Source organism: Dysidea avara, chromosome 13, assembly GCF_963678975.1.
Source record: "Dysidea avara chromosome 13, odDysAvar1.4, whole genome shotgun sequence".
NCBI lineage: Eukaryota > Metazoa > Porifera > Demospongiae > Dictyoceratida > Dysideidae > Dysidea > Dysidea avara.
This window is the reverse complement of record NC_089284.1, coordinates 1,140,739-1,157,798: the sequence shown is the minus strand read 5'-3', so window position 1 is coordinate 1,157,798 and position 17,060 is coordinate 1,140,739. Positions and strand designations below refer to the sequence as shown.

Genomic DNA, 17,060 nt, shown 5'->3' with positions numbered 1-17,060 from the left:
TTATATGATTTGTTCAGTAAAAGCTACTTACTGTGACCTGGTGCTGGGCTCACTGAGGATCTCCATCCTCATATGCCTCACCCAAGTTCGGTCCCGGGAATTATGTGACCAAGAGAATACTGCACTTAAAACACGAAAGGCGGGCTCAGAAAGTGCCACACGGTGTTTCCAGCACTTATGGGCAACACTGTAATAATTATAGTGTATTTTTGGCTAGTGTCAATTGCATCACGTGCACCTACCACATAATTAATTAATATGTATGTAGCCACAACTCATGATCTACTTGGCCATCCCACCTTCAAACGTGCTGTCATGATGGAAGGATCTAATCAAAAAACAGCCAAGCTGTAAAGAAAGGTACAGCCCCCAAAAAGATCATGGTTAAAAAAGATGTGAAATCCAAGGTGGCGGCCAAAAAATGGCTGTGATGGTAGGTTAATGGTAAACATTTTAATAACAACAATTCAGGTGCCGCTCGGTCTTGGTGCCAAATTCTCCTGAATTATCGTTAAATTTTTTACCATTAACCTACCATCACAGCCATTTTTTGGCTGCCACCTTGAATTTCACATCTTTTTTCACCATGACCTTTTTTGGGGGTCACACCATTTTTTACAGCTTGGCTGTTTTTGATTAGATATCACTTCTTTTCGTATTTGTATACTGCAAAGTCGGCCTGTGGCTGGCTTTGGGGCTTTTTAACCCATCTATTTTTTTCTTTACCATAGGAAGAAGAAAAGAACTTAAAGAAGATTTTTAATACTTCAACTATTTTTAAATTTTATTAGTAAATATACATATTATATACATAAATTTATTAAATGCCTATTATTCCCCACAGGATAATTTCTTTGTAGCTGATCTCTCTACTAGGTGACATCGTCTAGCTGATTTCTCTTCAGGGTGACTTGTATCAAGCTGAACCCTCTACAGGGTGATCTCTTAGCCACTGAACTCTCTACAGGGTGACTTGTTTCTCTCTACAGGTGATTTGTTTGCAGCTGAACTCTCTTCATGGTGGTTTCTTTGTAGCTGAACTCTCTACAAGGTGACTTCTTCTAGCTGATCTCTCTATGGAGTGATTTATTTTCAGCTGAACTCTCTATAGGGTGGTTTTTTGTAGCTGAACTCTCTACATATAAAGTAACTTTTTGTAGCTGGTCTCTCTACAGGATGACTTGTTTCTAGCTGATCTCTCTGCAGGGTGACTTGTTTCTAGCAGAACTCTCTATTATTGTTATTATTGTTAGTGTTAATTGCTGTGTAGAACTCAAAGAAAGAGTATATACACACAGATGATCATACATAAAATCAGTCTGTTGGGAATAGGTATAAGGAAAAATCATCTTTAAATTGGTTTAAATCATCCAGTTCAACTAATGAATCAGGTAGAGAATTCTACCAATTGATAGCAGAGAGTAGGAAAGAATTTAAATATGTATCAGTTCTAGCAAAAGGGGTGATGAAACATTGGTTGTGTCCACGGGTAGGTATGCTCTACAGGGTGATCTGTTTGTAGCTGAACTCTCTACATAGTGGTTTCTTTTTAGCTGAACTCTCCACAAGGTGACTTCTACTAGCTGATGTTTGTAACTGTACTCTCTACAGGTGATTTGTTTGTAGCTGAACTCTCTACATGATGGTTTCTTTGTAGCTGAACTCTCTACATACAATTCTTCTAGCTGGTCTCTCTACAGAATGACTTGTTTCTAGCTGATCTCTCTGCAGGGTGACTTGTTTTTAGCTGAACTCTCTACAGGGTGATTTTGTTTGCAGCTGAACTATCTGCAATGTATCTTGAACTCTCTACAGGGTGATTCGTTTGCATCTGAACTATCTGCAGGGTAACTTGAACTCTCTACAGGGTGATTTGCTTGTATGTAGCTGAACTCCCTACGTATACATTGTGTATAATTTCAAGCTGATCTCTCTACAGGATACTATTTTGTTTGTAGCTGAACTCTCTACATGGTGATATTTTTGTAGCTGAACTCTTTACAGGGTGATTTGTTTGCAGCTGAACTCTCTGCAGGGTGTAAATTAGTTCTCTACAGGATGATTTGTTTGTAACTCAACTTTCTACAAGGTGACTTCTTCTAGCTGATCTCTCTACCGGGTGACCTGTTTCTAGCTGATCCCTCTATAGTGTGCTAGCTGAACTCTGTACAGGATGGTTCCTTTGTATCTGAACTCTCTACAGGGTGGTTTATTTGTAGCTGAACTGAGTCTCTCTACAAGGTGACTTCTTCTAGCTGATCTCTGTAACTTGTTTGTAGCAGATCTCTGTAACTTGTTTCTAGCTGATCTCTGTATAGGATGATTTGGTTGTAGCTGAACTCTCTTAGGTTTTGTTGCTGAACTCTCTACATGGTGATTTGTTTGTAGCCAAAAGCCCTGCTCGGTGATTTGTTTATAGCCGAACTCTCTACAGGGTGATTTGTTTGTAGCTGAACTGATTTATTTGTAGCTGAACCCTCTGCAGGGTGTGAATTGTTAGTAGCTGAACTCTTTACAGGGTAGTTTCTTTGTGCCTGAACTCTCTACAAGGTGACTCCTTCTAGCTGATCTCTCTACATGGAGACTTGTTTGTACCTTGGTTCCTCTCCAGGGCGATCTGTTCATACTGTAGCTAAACTCTCCACAAGGTAGTTTTTTGTAGCTGAACTCTACAGATTGACTTCTTCTAGCTGATTTCTCAACAGCATGACTTGTTTCTACTTGAACTCTCTACATGGTGATCTGCTTGTAGCTGAGCTCTCTACAGGGTGGCTTGTTTCTAGCTGAACTCCCTACAAGGTAACTTTCTAGCTTAACTCTCTACTGGTGATTTGTTTGTAGCTAAACTCCCTGCAGGATGATTTGTTTATAGCTGAACTCTCTACAGTGTGACTTGTAATGTTCTTATCTGAATCTCTACAGCGATACATTTGTAGCTGAGCTCTCTACAGGGTGACTTGGCTCGTAGCTGAACTTTCTATACAATTGACTGTTTGCAGCTGAACTCCCTACAGAATAACTTGCAATGTAATAGAAAATTCTATAATGGAGTAAGTCATAAACATAACTGAGTGCTATATAGGGTGACTGTTCTATTAGAGTATTTCGATCTTGCATTTGCTACACGTAGTTGGCTTTCAAATCTTAACAATGGTTTGTAATCCGATGCTTCTGTACTACTGCAAGAACTTTCTACGATTATTATTCCAGCCATATATCAATTTTCAGTTCATTGCTCTAAGCAGTTTGCCTGGTAGGCGTGAAAATTATTGGTAATTTTATTCACGAATCTCGATCGTGCATTTGTTACACACCTTAGGTTTCGTGTCATATCTCCATGATCTTAATTTCGATTATTTTCAAACCACCAATCCAATGGTTGATCTATCCACAAACTGATTTTTAACTTATATCATGAAGCAGTTTATTCTGTAGGCTTGACAACAAATCGATCTTGTTGTGTTTTATAGCAATTTTTTCAAAGTGTGCGAAAAAACTAAGAATAGGAAGAAACAAAAATGAAATAAAAGCGAAATATTGGCCACTCATATCTCGGAAATGGCTAAGGTGATTTTCTTCAAATTTGGTATGTGTGGTGGCCTACCTGGCAGGCACCTCTGCAGGCAAAACTGGTTCCAGTCGGATGAAGGAACACGCAGCTACAAAGGTGTGAAAATCATGTTTCCGTTCTTCCTCTCAATATACTCACGGTGTGGTGCTCCGGCTTCTTGGACCGCATACCGTGTGTCTTGATATTATTAGAATGCTTGAACAAAAAATGAAAGCAATTTACATATCCATCCAAGGAAAAAGTCACATTTTTGTGGTTTGGCCTTTTTCTTTGATTAAATATTATGAGTTGTATATCACTTTAAAGAGAATTTAATAAGGATTCCAAAAATCTAAACAGGAAGTTCTGTGACAATCACATGCAGAGTTATAGCCATTTTATTAAATCTGTATAAGTTGAAGTAATATTTTCTCCAACTTTGAGCAGTCATATCTTAAAGGCAATAGAATGGGCCAAATGGTGATGTGGGAAAGTTTCTTAGTAGAGTCTACTTATCAGCCAATGAAGTACAACGTGGTGCCTTCATCATGGTACCTTCATCATGGTGCAGGTCACCTCCCATCACCTGTTACACTGAGAATCTAGCTGCAAAACTAATTGCAGCAATTAAGCTGAACATAAATCTATTAGTAACAACATCTCTTCAAGTCTTGCAGCTTGTATCTTGGCTTGTTTACAGCATTCTACACTAATATACGGCCACGCCATGAAGAATATGCTTTTAATTCAGCACAAAAAGAATGAAGTTCAAGAGCAGTTTCACTACTTTTTCTTTCTATAACCACTACTTCAAACGTAACATTACTTAATTTTCCTTACATTTGTGTAAGATAATGACTCGTGAACCAGTACATACTTATGGGAAGTGCTTAGTATCGACTTAAGCAAGCTTCGAAATGATGTTCACTAGATTTGTTTACTGTCACTGCAGTGTCTGATATTATTTTGGAGTGGGTACCTGTAATAAATATACGTTTTGGGTAACGAGTCCATTTTCCCAGTCTTTTCCACGTTTTAGTCGACCCTTACAGTTTATGTATGTATGTACCATTATACACTTACCATGGTGCCTCACTTCAGTTGCTTTTAATACAGTATGGCCACAGTATGTAAGTCCATGTGTTGTACAGATTGATATAATGTTGATGAAAGAAATGTATTAAAATTGCTATCTTAGAACATCTTTAATTCCTGAGTGAGAGAGAGGGCATTCTTCCAGTCCTCCTAGTTTGAACATTGCAATACATCAAATATAATGCATTATTGATTTAGATATTGTTTTATTCCTGTCAATTTTTAGTTGTCATCTTTTGTGGAGTATACATGTGAGTGTATGAAGCTACCTACTGTTTCATTATCACCATCAGACAGAGTTTTAGGGAAAAGGTAGTTCATCTAACTGTTATATGTGACCGGATCTGCAAAACCCAGCATTATGCTTCTAATTCTTTATTATTATTATTAAGTATTTATAAATTACTCAGCCAAGTGTGTGCTCTGGTAAACTTTCAGCTTCTTATGGTAATAACTTTTGGAGTTACAGCTCTACAAAGTAGCAACAGCAACAAAATATTGATTTGTGTAGTAACCATAAGGGAAATAAATTACAATGCTTACAAAATACTTGCAACTCACGAATGCAATAATATGCAATGATATACCGAGCTGCAACTTGCACCATTGTGTTCACAATGAATAGGGGAATCCAATGCTGAGTAATTTTTCCTTGAAGCAAATGCAAACAGAGACAAAATCAGTGAAGAAAAATTTATCGCACAAGGTTGCTTTGACATGACATAAACATATATTCTAACAAGTCATGTATCTGTTGGTCTGCTAGAACAAAACGATTTTCAAGCTCCTCATAATATCCAGGTTTTTACCATTAGACTCTTTCTTCACAACAAACAGAGCGTTTAAAAGTATTTGTAGATTTTTTTTTTAAATACGCAATATTTTACCCATTGTAATCAATGTTTTATACTAGGCTTCCACATTGTGTTGAGTTTTGCAGATACAGTCACATGTGGTGTCTGTTTGGTGATCAGTATGTATTGCAGTAGAGCTTTGTCAGCTAGACCAATGGAGTCCAGTGAATTTACCATCACTGCTAAGGGGGAATTATATCCTTCAGATAATAGCAAAGGTAGCTCAGTTATGGGCATGTCAGCAGCATCAACAGACAGCACATCTACAAATTTTCACCAGGTATGATGAAGATGAGTATTTGCTATAGCTAGCTAGTAATTTGAAGTAAAACACACCCATGAGGTTTGTGTCTACTTATAAATGCACCCAAGGGCAGAGTCTTTGCAAACTGAATAGATGTGTTACTAATGTTTTGTGGTAGGAGCTTGCATGGATCAAGCACCCATTTATTTGTAAGTGGAGGGAGAAAGGATTCTAAGGCTATTGAAATTGGCTATTGGTGAGAACTGCCTTGTTACTGTCAATTCATAGTTTCTATTGTCAGTGACTTCCTGTGGTGATGCTATGTGTATTGATTTTTTCACACCTTTGAACCAAGATTGCATCCTAAGAATGGTATTTAGCTGTGTTACAAACTGGTATACAACAAATTTGTAACACTGGTATCAACCTTTGATCTGCCCATGTGCCATATTACAAATGCTTGTTGTCATATATACAACTATCTTATTGATGTTCAATAGGTTAAGTCATGTGGTGAAGAAGATATAATACTTAGCACAAGAAAACCATTCAAACGAAAGAAATTGAGCCATCTTAAAGTGTACAGCGCTACTAGAAAACTGAAGAAGTTGAAACGAACCCCACTTAAAAAGTCTAGTTATAGGTTGTCACTGCAATGAACTTCAATGTTTAGGTTTTGATTCCACCAACATATGCCTTGTGTACGAATTCATAAATATTTATATATGAATGAATGTATGTTGAGAAACAGTTGTACAGTAAATGACTGAAATGTTGAGCACAGTGAAGCCATTGTGTAATTTATTATTCTGAGCATTATACAAATGAACAGTGGAGATATTACATATATTAATGTATTTTGTTCCTTTACGTGTTCTGTTAATGTTATTGAAGTAATTAAAATCTACAGCTTGAACACCCTGGCCAAAATCTCCTTAACATTTGTTGAATTACTCTTTATGCTGCAATTTCCCATATTTGAACATAAAGCTGTCTTGTCCTTTTGAATCACATGCAAAGCAAATCATACCAGAAATGGTTTAAACCAAAATGCAAGAGTATCCCACGCAAGTGACTTATTGCTACTTGCAGAGTTTAGAGATGACTACCTTGTTGAGTATAAACATGCAACACACAACAGCAGTAACATTTATTATTTACATCGGAGGATTAGACTCTAAGGAATTAATAAATATCTCTGATGCATGTGTGTGGAAACTGGCATATTAATCACAATTCAACATTCACCAGATTAGTTGATATGGCCAGAGTCTTGGTAACCCTTTAAGGACCACAGTAATTTACACAGGGTCTACCCCGAAATCCTGTAAATTTTATGAAATTATGCATTCTATTACTTAGCAAGTTTGTAGTGCTAACATAACTCCAGGAAACAGGAAAGGTAAATGCATTATATATAGGGAAACTTGCCTATCAATAACAAACAGAAATATCTAATTTATAAGTGTGTCATTTTGAAGCAACAATGTGTTTTCTCAACTTTGACAATCTGCATCTTTCGTTCTTTCGTTATGCAATCTTTTAAACGCCTTGATTTGTTCTATTTAAAGTGCGTCATCACATGATTTTGTATATTCTTCTCTGAATAGAGAGCACTCGTAAGTTTTATTCCAAGTAAATCGGTTAGTTTTATTGTTGTGTAAACATAATATAAGATTGCAACTTTTCACTAGCATAGTTTATCGAAATATAGCTATCAATTATCCACCGACGTCTGTTAGCCAACACAACGTCTATTATCGTCCTATAGAATCCGGATTACAACACGGAACTCCGGAACACTACAAAGCCTTGTGTTGCTTTGTTTTGTTCTTCTACCAGCTAAAGTCAACTTCTATTACATTGGACTGTTGGTTAATGGCAAGTGGTTTGTGTATAATGTAGTTTTGTTACTCCAGTCTGTTATTCTTGGCATGAAGATGATGTTTGTAGCGTACTGAACTTTATCCGTGTTGTTTCTTTTGTTTCAGTGCACACTGAACTTTACACAAGATGTTCAAGCTAAGAAGGGATAGGCTGAAATCGTTTTAATATCTCTAGTGATTGTCTGTGCCGGATTAATCACGCTTCCCGGTGGAGTAATGTTTGTTTACAATTCGTGTCTTGTGGACTGTTAAAGGTAGTTTTAATCATCATGGATTAGTGACTATATAATGACAGCCGTTATGAATTATTTATGTGGACAAAGAAGACAAAGATTTGTTGTGGTAGTTAAAAGTGATGAGTAATGAAGCTGCCTGGGAAGAAACAGCTCTTAAAGCAAGGTGAAACACAGCAAAGTCCTGTGTAGTCTTGCAGCGCCCGACCCTAAAAAGTGGGTCTGGTGAAACTGTACAAAAAGTTTGAGCTCTGGAATGTTTATTGGATGACGTTTTACCTGTTACGTAAGTGCACTGTTTACGTCACAACATCCATTCAACCAGATCCACTTACAGCATCACCAAACTAATAGCGCTACTTTATTTATTCAACAGTAATACGAACCCAACAGAATTGTATGGCTGTTTTCTCAATGAGTTTAAGCGGCAGAGTAACCGGATGTAATTAACCGTAAGCCGCAAATATTTTGAAATGTACGCATTACATAATTAATTTGAAATGGAGCGATCTGATTGGAGCTTCCAACATTCCGGCAGCGCCAAACTTTTTGTACACAGTTTCACCAGACCCACTTTTAGGGTCGGGCGCCGTGAGACTAAGTCTTGTGAGGCTATCTACATCCTGTAGACAACAGGAGAATTGACTACATAAGCGACCGTAGGCTGGTAGATTGTTTGCAAATGAAATTACACTCACTTTCAGGTATAATCGACTGGCATATACTTTGTATTTAGAGGCTTGTAACCAGCTGTCAAGTGTTGAACATGTTACACTGCACAGGAATGAGTGGATAAAACCAGCACCCATCACAGTGGATAGAAGTTGTCAGTTATCGTTTACACATAAAGAATTTGTACATCATTGGCTACATTGCTAGATAAAAGCTGAGCCCAGTGGCACCAAGGTTATTCTGCTGACCTGTTACATCATTGATGAAGAAAATTTCCTATTAAATTCATTTTGTATTGTGTTTAAAGTGTTAAAATACTTGAGTGTTTTATTAGCAATTGATTCAAGTGTATTTCGAAAATCGCACATAAGACTTACTTGAAATTTTGGTGGAATTACAATTAGTATCGGTAGACTATTTTGTAGTATTGGCAGGATTTAGTTTTGAATTGTGTGGATGCCAAACGAAATACTTCAAATAGGACGATAATTGATGTACGCAAGTTATCGAGTGGCCGATAAATGGCATCTACCGACGATAATTGATGCCTTACACCACTGCCTTTGGCTGGATACTGCTGACGAATGCTACTGCCTTGAACTACAGTACATTGTGTACGCCTATAGTATTAAATTGCCTATCGCTGGGTATAAAACGTTTGTGTATATCGTGTTCTAAACAAGATTACCGAAGGTTGGCACACAACTAGGCTGATAATTGATTTCTTACGCTATTGGCCTTGTATATCAAAAGAATTGCGTACTAATGATGAATAAAATGATATTTGTTCCAAGCACGTAGCTATCTTCAATCGCTGTAGAGTTGCACCTCTTTGTTCAATTTTTTTTTTCACTAGGACGTGTATGTACAACAGCAGCCTTCCACGTAAGGTTATATTTTGGTGTACATGTATGGCGCTGGTCCCTAAAGGGTTAATGGTAGACAGGAAAAACTGAACCCCTGTAATTACAACTCATGATCAGTGCCCAACTTAGCTATATCGCACTGCTATATCTCAGGATGATCAATAACTTTCAGATGATGCTACAACACTCCTCTTATATAAATGGACCCAAGGCATAGGATCTTCCCTTTGGGAAACAGTTTCCCTAAACAAATTTGAAGGACTTGTAGTAGTGTGGCAAACCTCTTGTATGCCATGATGACACACAATTTTAGGGAGACAATAACGTTATGATGCTAGTAAAGTGGTCAACAGATCTATAATATAACCCAATATGACATGCAATTCAGTTCTATTCCCATGTTCATTTGGCTGTATGCCAAAACTTCTACTCTTTGAGTCTATAAAGACAGAACTAAATACTTAAATCCCTGTCGTGCGTACTCTGTTAGATGTGCCTTCTTATTCAATGCTCTGAATGTGGACATAGCCATAATGACATTCTAAAGGCAGCCAACTAGTCCTCGGAGTCAGTACTCTAAACGGACTTGGTCTATATGCACTCATCATACCGCAGCTACAAACCTCACCATAGTGAGACTAAGCCTCTATTTCTATCCCTTTTATGTATTCTAATATCTGTGGGTTAATTAACTAGCAAACAACACCTAGATTGATTACTGTTCTATGCTAAATAACAATAGAAAAACAAATTAAGTAGTACAGCAGAGGATAGCTCAATGAGTGTGTGGGTTGTAACAAATTTGGTTTGTGCAGCTACACTTAACTGGTTCAGTGCCACCTTAAGTAATATGCATTCTGTTCAAAGCATCCTGAAGAATAAAGCTGTTGTATCAAAAGAATGGCTAGCTAGCTTTGTATCTGCAAGCCAGTTGGTGATAATGGTATGATCGCCTTCGCCTTCATTATTAATCTTTAGTTGACCAGGTTGCCAAGTTGAAATGTGATTTCTGGAATGTGTTTCCTGATATTTTGTGCATAATGAATTGTGAAATTCCTGGATTAAAGGAGATATAAATGGAATTGTGTAAAGAATTGTCACTACTTTTCAGTAATTTATGTGCCAAATTCTTATCAGGAAATTGGTGAAAAATTTTTTTGTGATAAACATATTAAAGTTTCATTACAGAAATACCATGGAAACACTTTTTGCACAGTGTATATATAAAGGAGTTTGTAAAGTGCAGAATATAAATTTATTTATGCGGATTGTACAAATAGTCTTGTAAAACTTTGACACCTCAGATCAAAGGAATTCCAGTGGATACATTTGTCATGTATATCTCTTTACAGGGAGGCATCTAATACACCAGTACAAGTGGTTGCACTTCTAAAAGAGCAAGCCATTTTCATCAAAGCAAGCATGGCCTAGATGTGGATGAGATAGTGGTACTGCCCTCTTTTTGTTTAATACAAGATAATCCAAAAGAATTAATTAATTAATGCTCATGTAATGATTACCACACATTGAAGTGTTGCCACAAGAAGCACTCGAAAGAAGGTGTTTCAGTATCCTCAATGTTCTACAAGTTGGGATATGTTACTTAAAGGTGAGAGCTAGTCTTACAGTGCAATCACAAGCGTTTCAGCACATTTTTGAAATGCGGACACGTCCACAGTACTGATAGCACGAGTTAACTACTCTATAACAAAGCTTATCCCTTTAGGTCATTAGTATATGTTGTAATTAGTCTTTAAACAACCCGAAAGCATTAAAACACTTGTAAATTCCCCGAAATTTGCTTCACTCAACTTTTGCATGATATCTATAAGATTATTATAATTGTAGCTACAATGTTACTTGCTGCCTAACCATCTTTCCAGCATGTATATCAAACGAATCCAGAGGTTACACTTGTATTGGCATCAAGGCTAGCAGCCTGAAATGGAAGCGGTACATAATAGCTGTAACATCTGATATGTATATGCCCACACCCTCAGACATACAAATCAGGCAAATCACTCATGCCCATGTTATACCTATAAATATACTCCTTAGCAATTGTACTTTATTTATGTACCTTGTAATAGCTCTGCATGGCACGCCATGGCAATGCATGGCACGCCATGGCAATGGGTAGACAGTAGCTGGACTAGCATTACTGAAATAAGACATGCACACAACCAATCATTCTAGAATGATCTACCTTCACTAAACTACAGGCTTTAGCCTTCTCACAGGTCCCTAGTGGGATAGCATTCACAGATAATTCTATTCTTAAGTCAAACTAGCTGACCTTCACGTGCATCCAACCGAATTTCACACTATTGAGTTATGGAGTCCAGTGGTTTTGTTTGTCTTTAAAAGGACTTAAAAACTCTTAGGTTTGAATCAGGAGTGAAGGTAAGGAAGGTAGATTGTTCTAGGATGATTGATTGTGTGCTTGTCCTATTTAATGTTTGCCCAGCTGCTGTTTATCCATAGCCATGGAATGCCTTGCAGAGCTGTTACAAAGTAAATTACTATAGAGTATATAACTATTTATACAATCTGCAAAAAAATCTTTTGCTTTTTCCATTATTCCGTATTCCGCATTTTACAAACTCCCGTGCATGACAGCAGTATATATGCATCTAATAATAAAGGCAGTTTTGTTAATTGAAAGCCAATTGATGTAATGCTTTAGTAAAAGGAGCCACCTTGACTGCATTTGCAATGTAGTTATCATGATTGTTGTAGAAAGCAAAGTGGTAACATTATAGCTGGTAGTCGATGAGGACAAATGTACAATCTACTACTCTGTGATGGATAGTTTCTGTTAAGCACAATGATATGTCTAAAGTGAGGTGCATAATGGCTGACAAAGACATGACAAAAGAGCTCCCAATTGAGGCTTTATTTTATATGCTAAGAGCGTTTCGTTAGGAGATCAGCACTCAAATTACCAACACCATAGCTATCGTAATAATCTTGGGACGTGTCACACTCACATTCAAGCAGTTATTACAAAAACAAGTATGTTGAAAAAATGTTAACAGGCCCTGTGCAAAACAAGTGTTGAAAATGCAGCCAAAAACCGAAAAACACTAATTCACTGCACTGTTTGTACCTATCCTTGAACTTCACAGATGCATTAGTTTTCCCTATATTATTTTTTATTCCCTGTCATTTTTTATAAATGCATTCTTGCTGCCTACTCTACCAAAACATTCTATTTTGAAGTAAGAATTGTGCACATTTATGCATGATGATACAAAACCAATGTGCATAATTATGTACAAGGTAGTGGTACAACCCACTTGTGTAGTATTACAGTGGTTGATACGTATAATATGTCATTTCAACATCTAGTCCCCTATAAATTTTTACAGTCTTTGTGCTAAACTATCAGTTTATCCAGAGTCTCTCTTCAATACTGCTTACATTTCAGATCAAGCATGGGAATTAAAACATTTTACTACAGTATTAATTTTCTCATTCAACTTTGAAGTTATATGCAAGTAGTCTGTAATAGGAGGCTCTGGATAGCAGCAAACAAAGAATTTTCCACAACAGCAGTTGGAATGTGATCCCAGTAATTACACGACACAGATTGATTAAACCATTTCCAATGGACAGTACTTACAACTCTGTCATTCCTCTGTTTGTGTATAGTAGCCGTTACTGGAGTACATCTACTCAGTAAATGGTCCACATACTCAGGCACCATTCCTCACACCCTATAGTTCAAGATCCGATAAATACAATTCTGTGCTGCCCTTACTGCTAAAGCCTGATCCTGTGCTGCTACCACCTGAGCTTCAGTCAATCTGAGCTTCAACCATACATAAACTGTTGAAACTTGAGAGTGAACTCACCTCCACTATTATATGTACAGTTGAGCTGAATCTTATAACAGCTAAAAATGAAAAATGGATTTTTCTGATATTTCAGCCAACTAGATGATTAGTAAATTGGCTCCACTACAAGTTCACAAAAAGGTTGTATTAAATATTGCACTTTAATGGCTTTTCATAGGAATTGTATGGTGGAAATGTGATTGACTAAATAACGTGTCAGGTATTTCAACGTAAAGATTTTAAAATATATTAGCAGCTCAAACACTGCTACAAATGAGCCATATTTTAAGATCACATGTAATTGCAACCATGGGTTAATGTTTTTGAGGATCCAGCTCAATGAATAGGTACATACTATATCCACCTTCTTCAAGAATTCATCATGTAAAGCTTCTTGAAGAAGGAAGGTAATTAGTACAATGTAGACTATAATAGTACAGACAGTACATTGCGATAAGTACACTTCCCAAAGGTATATAAGTGTGATTCTCTCCTTCTTCCCTCTTCTTAACATGTTAATACCCCACACCAATAATTATAAATTGTTCAACATCAGGAAGTATTTTATCTACCCATATAGTGCTATGCAGGCTATTCTATAAAGCAGTACGTTGCAATAGGAAGTTACCAAAGGTGTACAAGCGTGATTGCTTAATTCATAACCCTTCTGAACATGTTGATAGTCCACATCTATAATTATAATTATTTAGTATTTTAAAATTTATCTACCCCTTTAGCTAATATAATAATTCTATGTTTATGTGGTTTTTTATACGAGAGTATTTTCACGGCATTCAAAGCCATTGTAGTTCTATATATGTGGTGGGCTATCCTGACATGGAAGTGATTAAATGCATACATAGGACAGAAATACACTAATACTTTTCCATTAAAATTGTGGACCAGATTGCTCAATGGGTACTGCATTAGGCTGCTCACCTGGAGGTCCAGGGCAAGGTTCCTCAGTGGGGAACATTTTTTTTTTTCATTCCACTTCAGGTGTGATGTATTTAAATAGCACAAAAAATACTCCATCAGTGCCTAACTGATGGACCAGAGTGGTTGAAGGACTCCATCAGTGCCTAACTGGTGGCTGAAGGAGACCACTTGGGAAACCCTGCTGGTGGTGCTGGCATGGGCTCAATCCTAGCAGATTTCTTCTGGTAGGTTGGCTAGGTCAAGTCACTAACAAAGCTTATGACCAAGTCCACATGTAAGCCATGTGGTGCCCCACCGGCTGTCCTCTGTATCTATGACCAAGTCCGTGTGTAGCTGCGGGGCAATCAAAATTGGTTCAACTTCCCAAGCTGTAATGGCACCCATTAGTGTCATTTATTTAAATTATCAGGACCTTTTGGTACCACCTTTTCCTTTACCCCAAAAATATAACAGTGATTGATACGTTTGTGTGCATAAAATTTGGTAGTGAATATTTTTTTTTAATAAAACTGAATTATCCCTGCATACAGTACCACACATGTATAGACTATACTATAATAGTACAGACAGTACATTGGTGTCTTACTTTCCTAGAAAATCGGCTGCGTTGCACCTATGGTGTCTTGGATACTGTCCTAGAAAATTGGCTGCGTTACAGTGCGGTACAACAAGCCAGCACTAATTTTGCTAGCTGTCTTTCTCCACTTTCACTTCGTTTACATGAGGTACGGTGATGCCAATCCATTGATTCACCCTCGTGGTAAACTTGCCTTGAATAGTTGCGAGGATACTGCTACGTCTAGTCAAGTGTCTGGTAGCTACACCAATCACAATACAACCTTTAAACAGCTACTGTTGCTTATTTTCACAGATTTCTGTTACTTAAACTGATGCAATTCTTGTTGATAGCAGTATTTATCACCAATAAAAGTACTGTTTCGGCACCTAAGCCTTGAGAGAAAAGTATATTTGTCTTCCCATGCAGCCTTGTGCGTCACACCATCACTAGCAATGGCACAAGGCATAGCTACCATGTCCTTTTCATTGCTGGCAGACCATCTAAAACAGTAAGACACTCCAAATAAGAGAATAAGACACTAGCACCTTCGAAGTATAAGCATCCTCAGAGTCGGTGTTAGAATGACGCAATAAAAACCCTGGCTCCGCCTCGGTTTTCATTGCATCATTCTAACACCTCCTCAGACGTTTATACTTTGAAGATGCTAGTTTGGAGTGTCTTACTCTAACTAGCACAGACGGTAGTACATTGTGATAAGTACACTTCCCAAAGGTATAGAATTAGGTCTAAGTCCTTGAAATTAGGTTAGGTAATTCTAAGGCTGCAGCACATGTTGCTGTCAGACTTCAGTGCTGGTCACTATAAAGTGCTAATAATAATAGAAGTGTGATCTCTCCTTCCTCTTCTTGACATGTTGATGCTCCACACCATTATAATTGTTCAGCATCAGGAAGTATTTTAAATAATCACATAGAGTACAATGTAGACTATACTGTACTAGTACATACAGTCAGTTGAAAACATTTTAAAGCCATTCTACTGCATCAGTCATTCATTACTACTCGTTAGAAAAGCTATAGTAGATTACAACATTTGAAACATTCATGCCTGTGTTAACAACAAAGAATGTAGCTAAGTGTTCCAAATTACAGTGAAACTTCTCTTAGTGGCCACCTGTAACAAAAGGCCACATTTCTGTTACGGGCCAACTTTAAATTGTTCTAGTAAGACATTTATACACATCGAACTATATAAATAGCCACCTGCATATTAAGGCCAAAAAAAATATTGGCCCTGACTGGCTAATACAGTTTCCACTGTAACTACATTCTGAGAAAACCGGTCTTATCACCCATGTCAGTAGATTCGATTTTTCACCCAGGACACACAGCTACATGAATAAACTATCCAATTCCACATTTAAAATCAGCTAGACTTGAGTGGTCTGGTTTTGCTAGCTGCCTTTCCCAAACCCAGTGGTGATCCATACACGTGGCGTGGGGCCTTAATGGAGCTCTGGTCAGCCTGGAAATGACTGTATGTGGCTGTACAGCTCTGTGGTGTTGAATAATTACCTCTGCTGTGAATTTCCTTTCATTTCAGTCAGTTTTGAGACCTCAATGGCTCAAAACTTGGCTTAATTCATCCCTTGGCCTTCCTTTTCAATTTTTGAACACCATCTTTCCTGCCTTCCAGGCCCCCCCCTCCCGCCCAATTTGCAGCTCGCCTGATAGTCAACCTCAGTTTAAAAACTATCTAAAATGGCGGAAAATTTAGTTGTTGGCTACTTGCACAGTGGATGCTCTGGAAGGTAAGGAATTGGTGTAAAACGTGTGAAAATTTGGTACACATAGCTTTAACCATTGGCGAGCTACAACACACCAAATACTTAAAACAGGCATTTCTCAATACCTTTAAATAGGCGATAAGCCCGGTTTTGTCAGACTGGGTCTCATTTAAGTATAAGCTTTCACTGGGTTTTCTTACAAAACAAATAAATTAACCTTACTCACATACCAACAATGTATAAAATGATTGTGGCATTAGTATTGGTCCCAATATTAAAACTCACAGTGATGAATGATGGGTATTAGAGCAACATGTAAACCAAAAATAAAATTAATTAAAGAATATATAATTTTAGAATTAAGATCAAAGGAAAAAGCTAAACCAGAAATGTCTACATCAATCACAGGCAAAGTTGTGGCCATTTTATTGAAGGCATGTAAGCAAAATGAAATTCTAAACAGAAACTTTGCACAGTCATAACTTAAAGGGAGACCAATGAAATGAGCCAAACTTTGGTGTGAGAAAGTTTCTTGATAGGGTCCACATTTGTGTCAAATTTCATAAAAATCGAAAG

General features: G+C 37.4%; 1 protein-coding gene and 2 long non-coding RNA genes across 8 annotated transcripts in view; 2 read left to right on the top strand and 1 right to left on the bottom strand.

Annotated features, from left to right (window-relative positions):
- Positions 1–6,572, top strand: part of LOC136242373 (transducin beta-like protein 3) — a 112,279-nt gene extending 105,707 nt beyond the window's left edge. For 2 of the 3 annotated variants that reach the window (XM_066033779.1, XM_066033781.1), the window contains 3 exons: positions 4,872–4,957; positions 5,632–5,779; positions 6,244–6,572. In XM_066033779.1, the coding sequence (XP_065889851.1) occupies positions 4,872–4,957; positions 5,632–5,779; positions 6,244–6,402 (393 nt within the window). In that variant the 3' untranslated portion in view covers positions 6,403–6,572. The remainder of the gene's footprint in view (positions 1–4,871; positions 4,958–5,631; positions 5,780–6,243) is intronic. The other variant, XM_066033780.1, reaches the window with a different exon arrangement.
- Positions 6,573–7,294: 722 nt separating this feature from the next.
- On the top strand, positions 7,295–10,767 carry LOC136243069 (uncharacterized). 3 transcript variants are annotated; one of them, XR_010694742.1, is made up of 4 exons: positions 7,295–7,362; positions 7,515–7,624; positions 7,735–9,148; positions 10,753–10,767. It is a non-coding gene; the product is annotated as an uncharacterized lncRNA (long non-coding RNA). The 3 variants fall into 3 exon arrangements; XR_010694741.1 differs by having other exon boundaries at positions 7,297–7,386; positions 7,438–7,624; XR_010694740.1 differs by having other exon boundaries at positions 7,302–7,386.
- Positions 10,768–11,157: 390 nt separating this feature from the next.
- Positions 11,158–15,320, bottom strand: LOC136243559 (uncharacterized). Of its 2 annotated transcripts, XR_010694898.1 has the most exons (4): positions 14,765–15,320; positions 13,164–13,298; positions 13,026–13,119; positions 11,158–11,339 (listed from the first exon to the last, which is right to left on the bottom strand). It is a non-coding gene; the product is annotated as an uncharacterized lncRNA (long non-coding RNA). The 2 variants fall into 2 exon arrangements; XR_010694897.1 differs by having other exon boundaries at positions 13,026–13,298.
- Between the last annotated feature and the right edge of the window lie 1,740 nt (positions 15,321–17,060).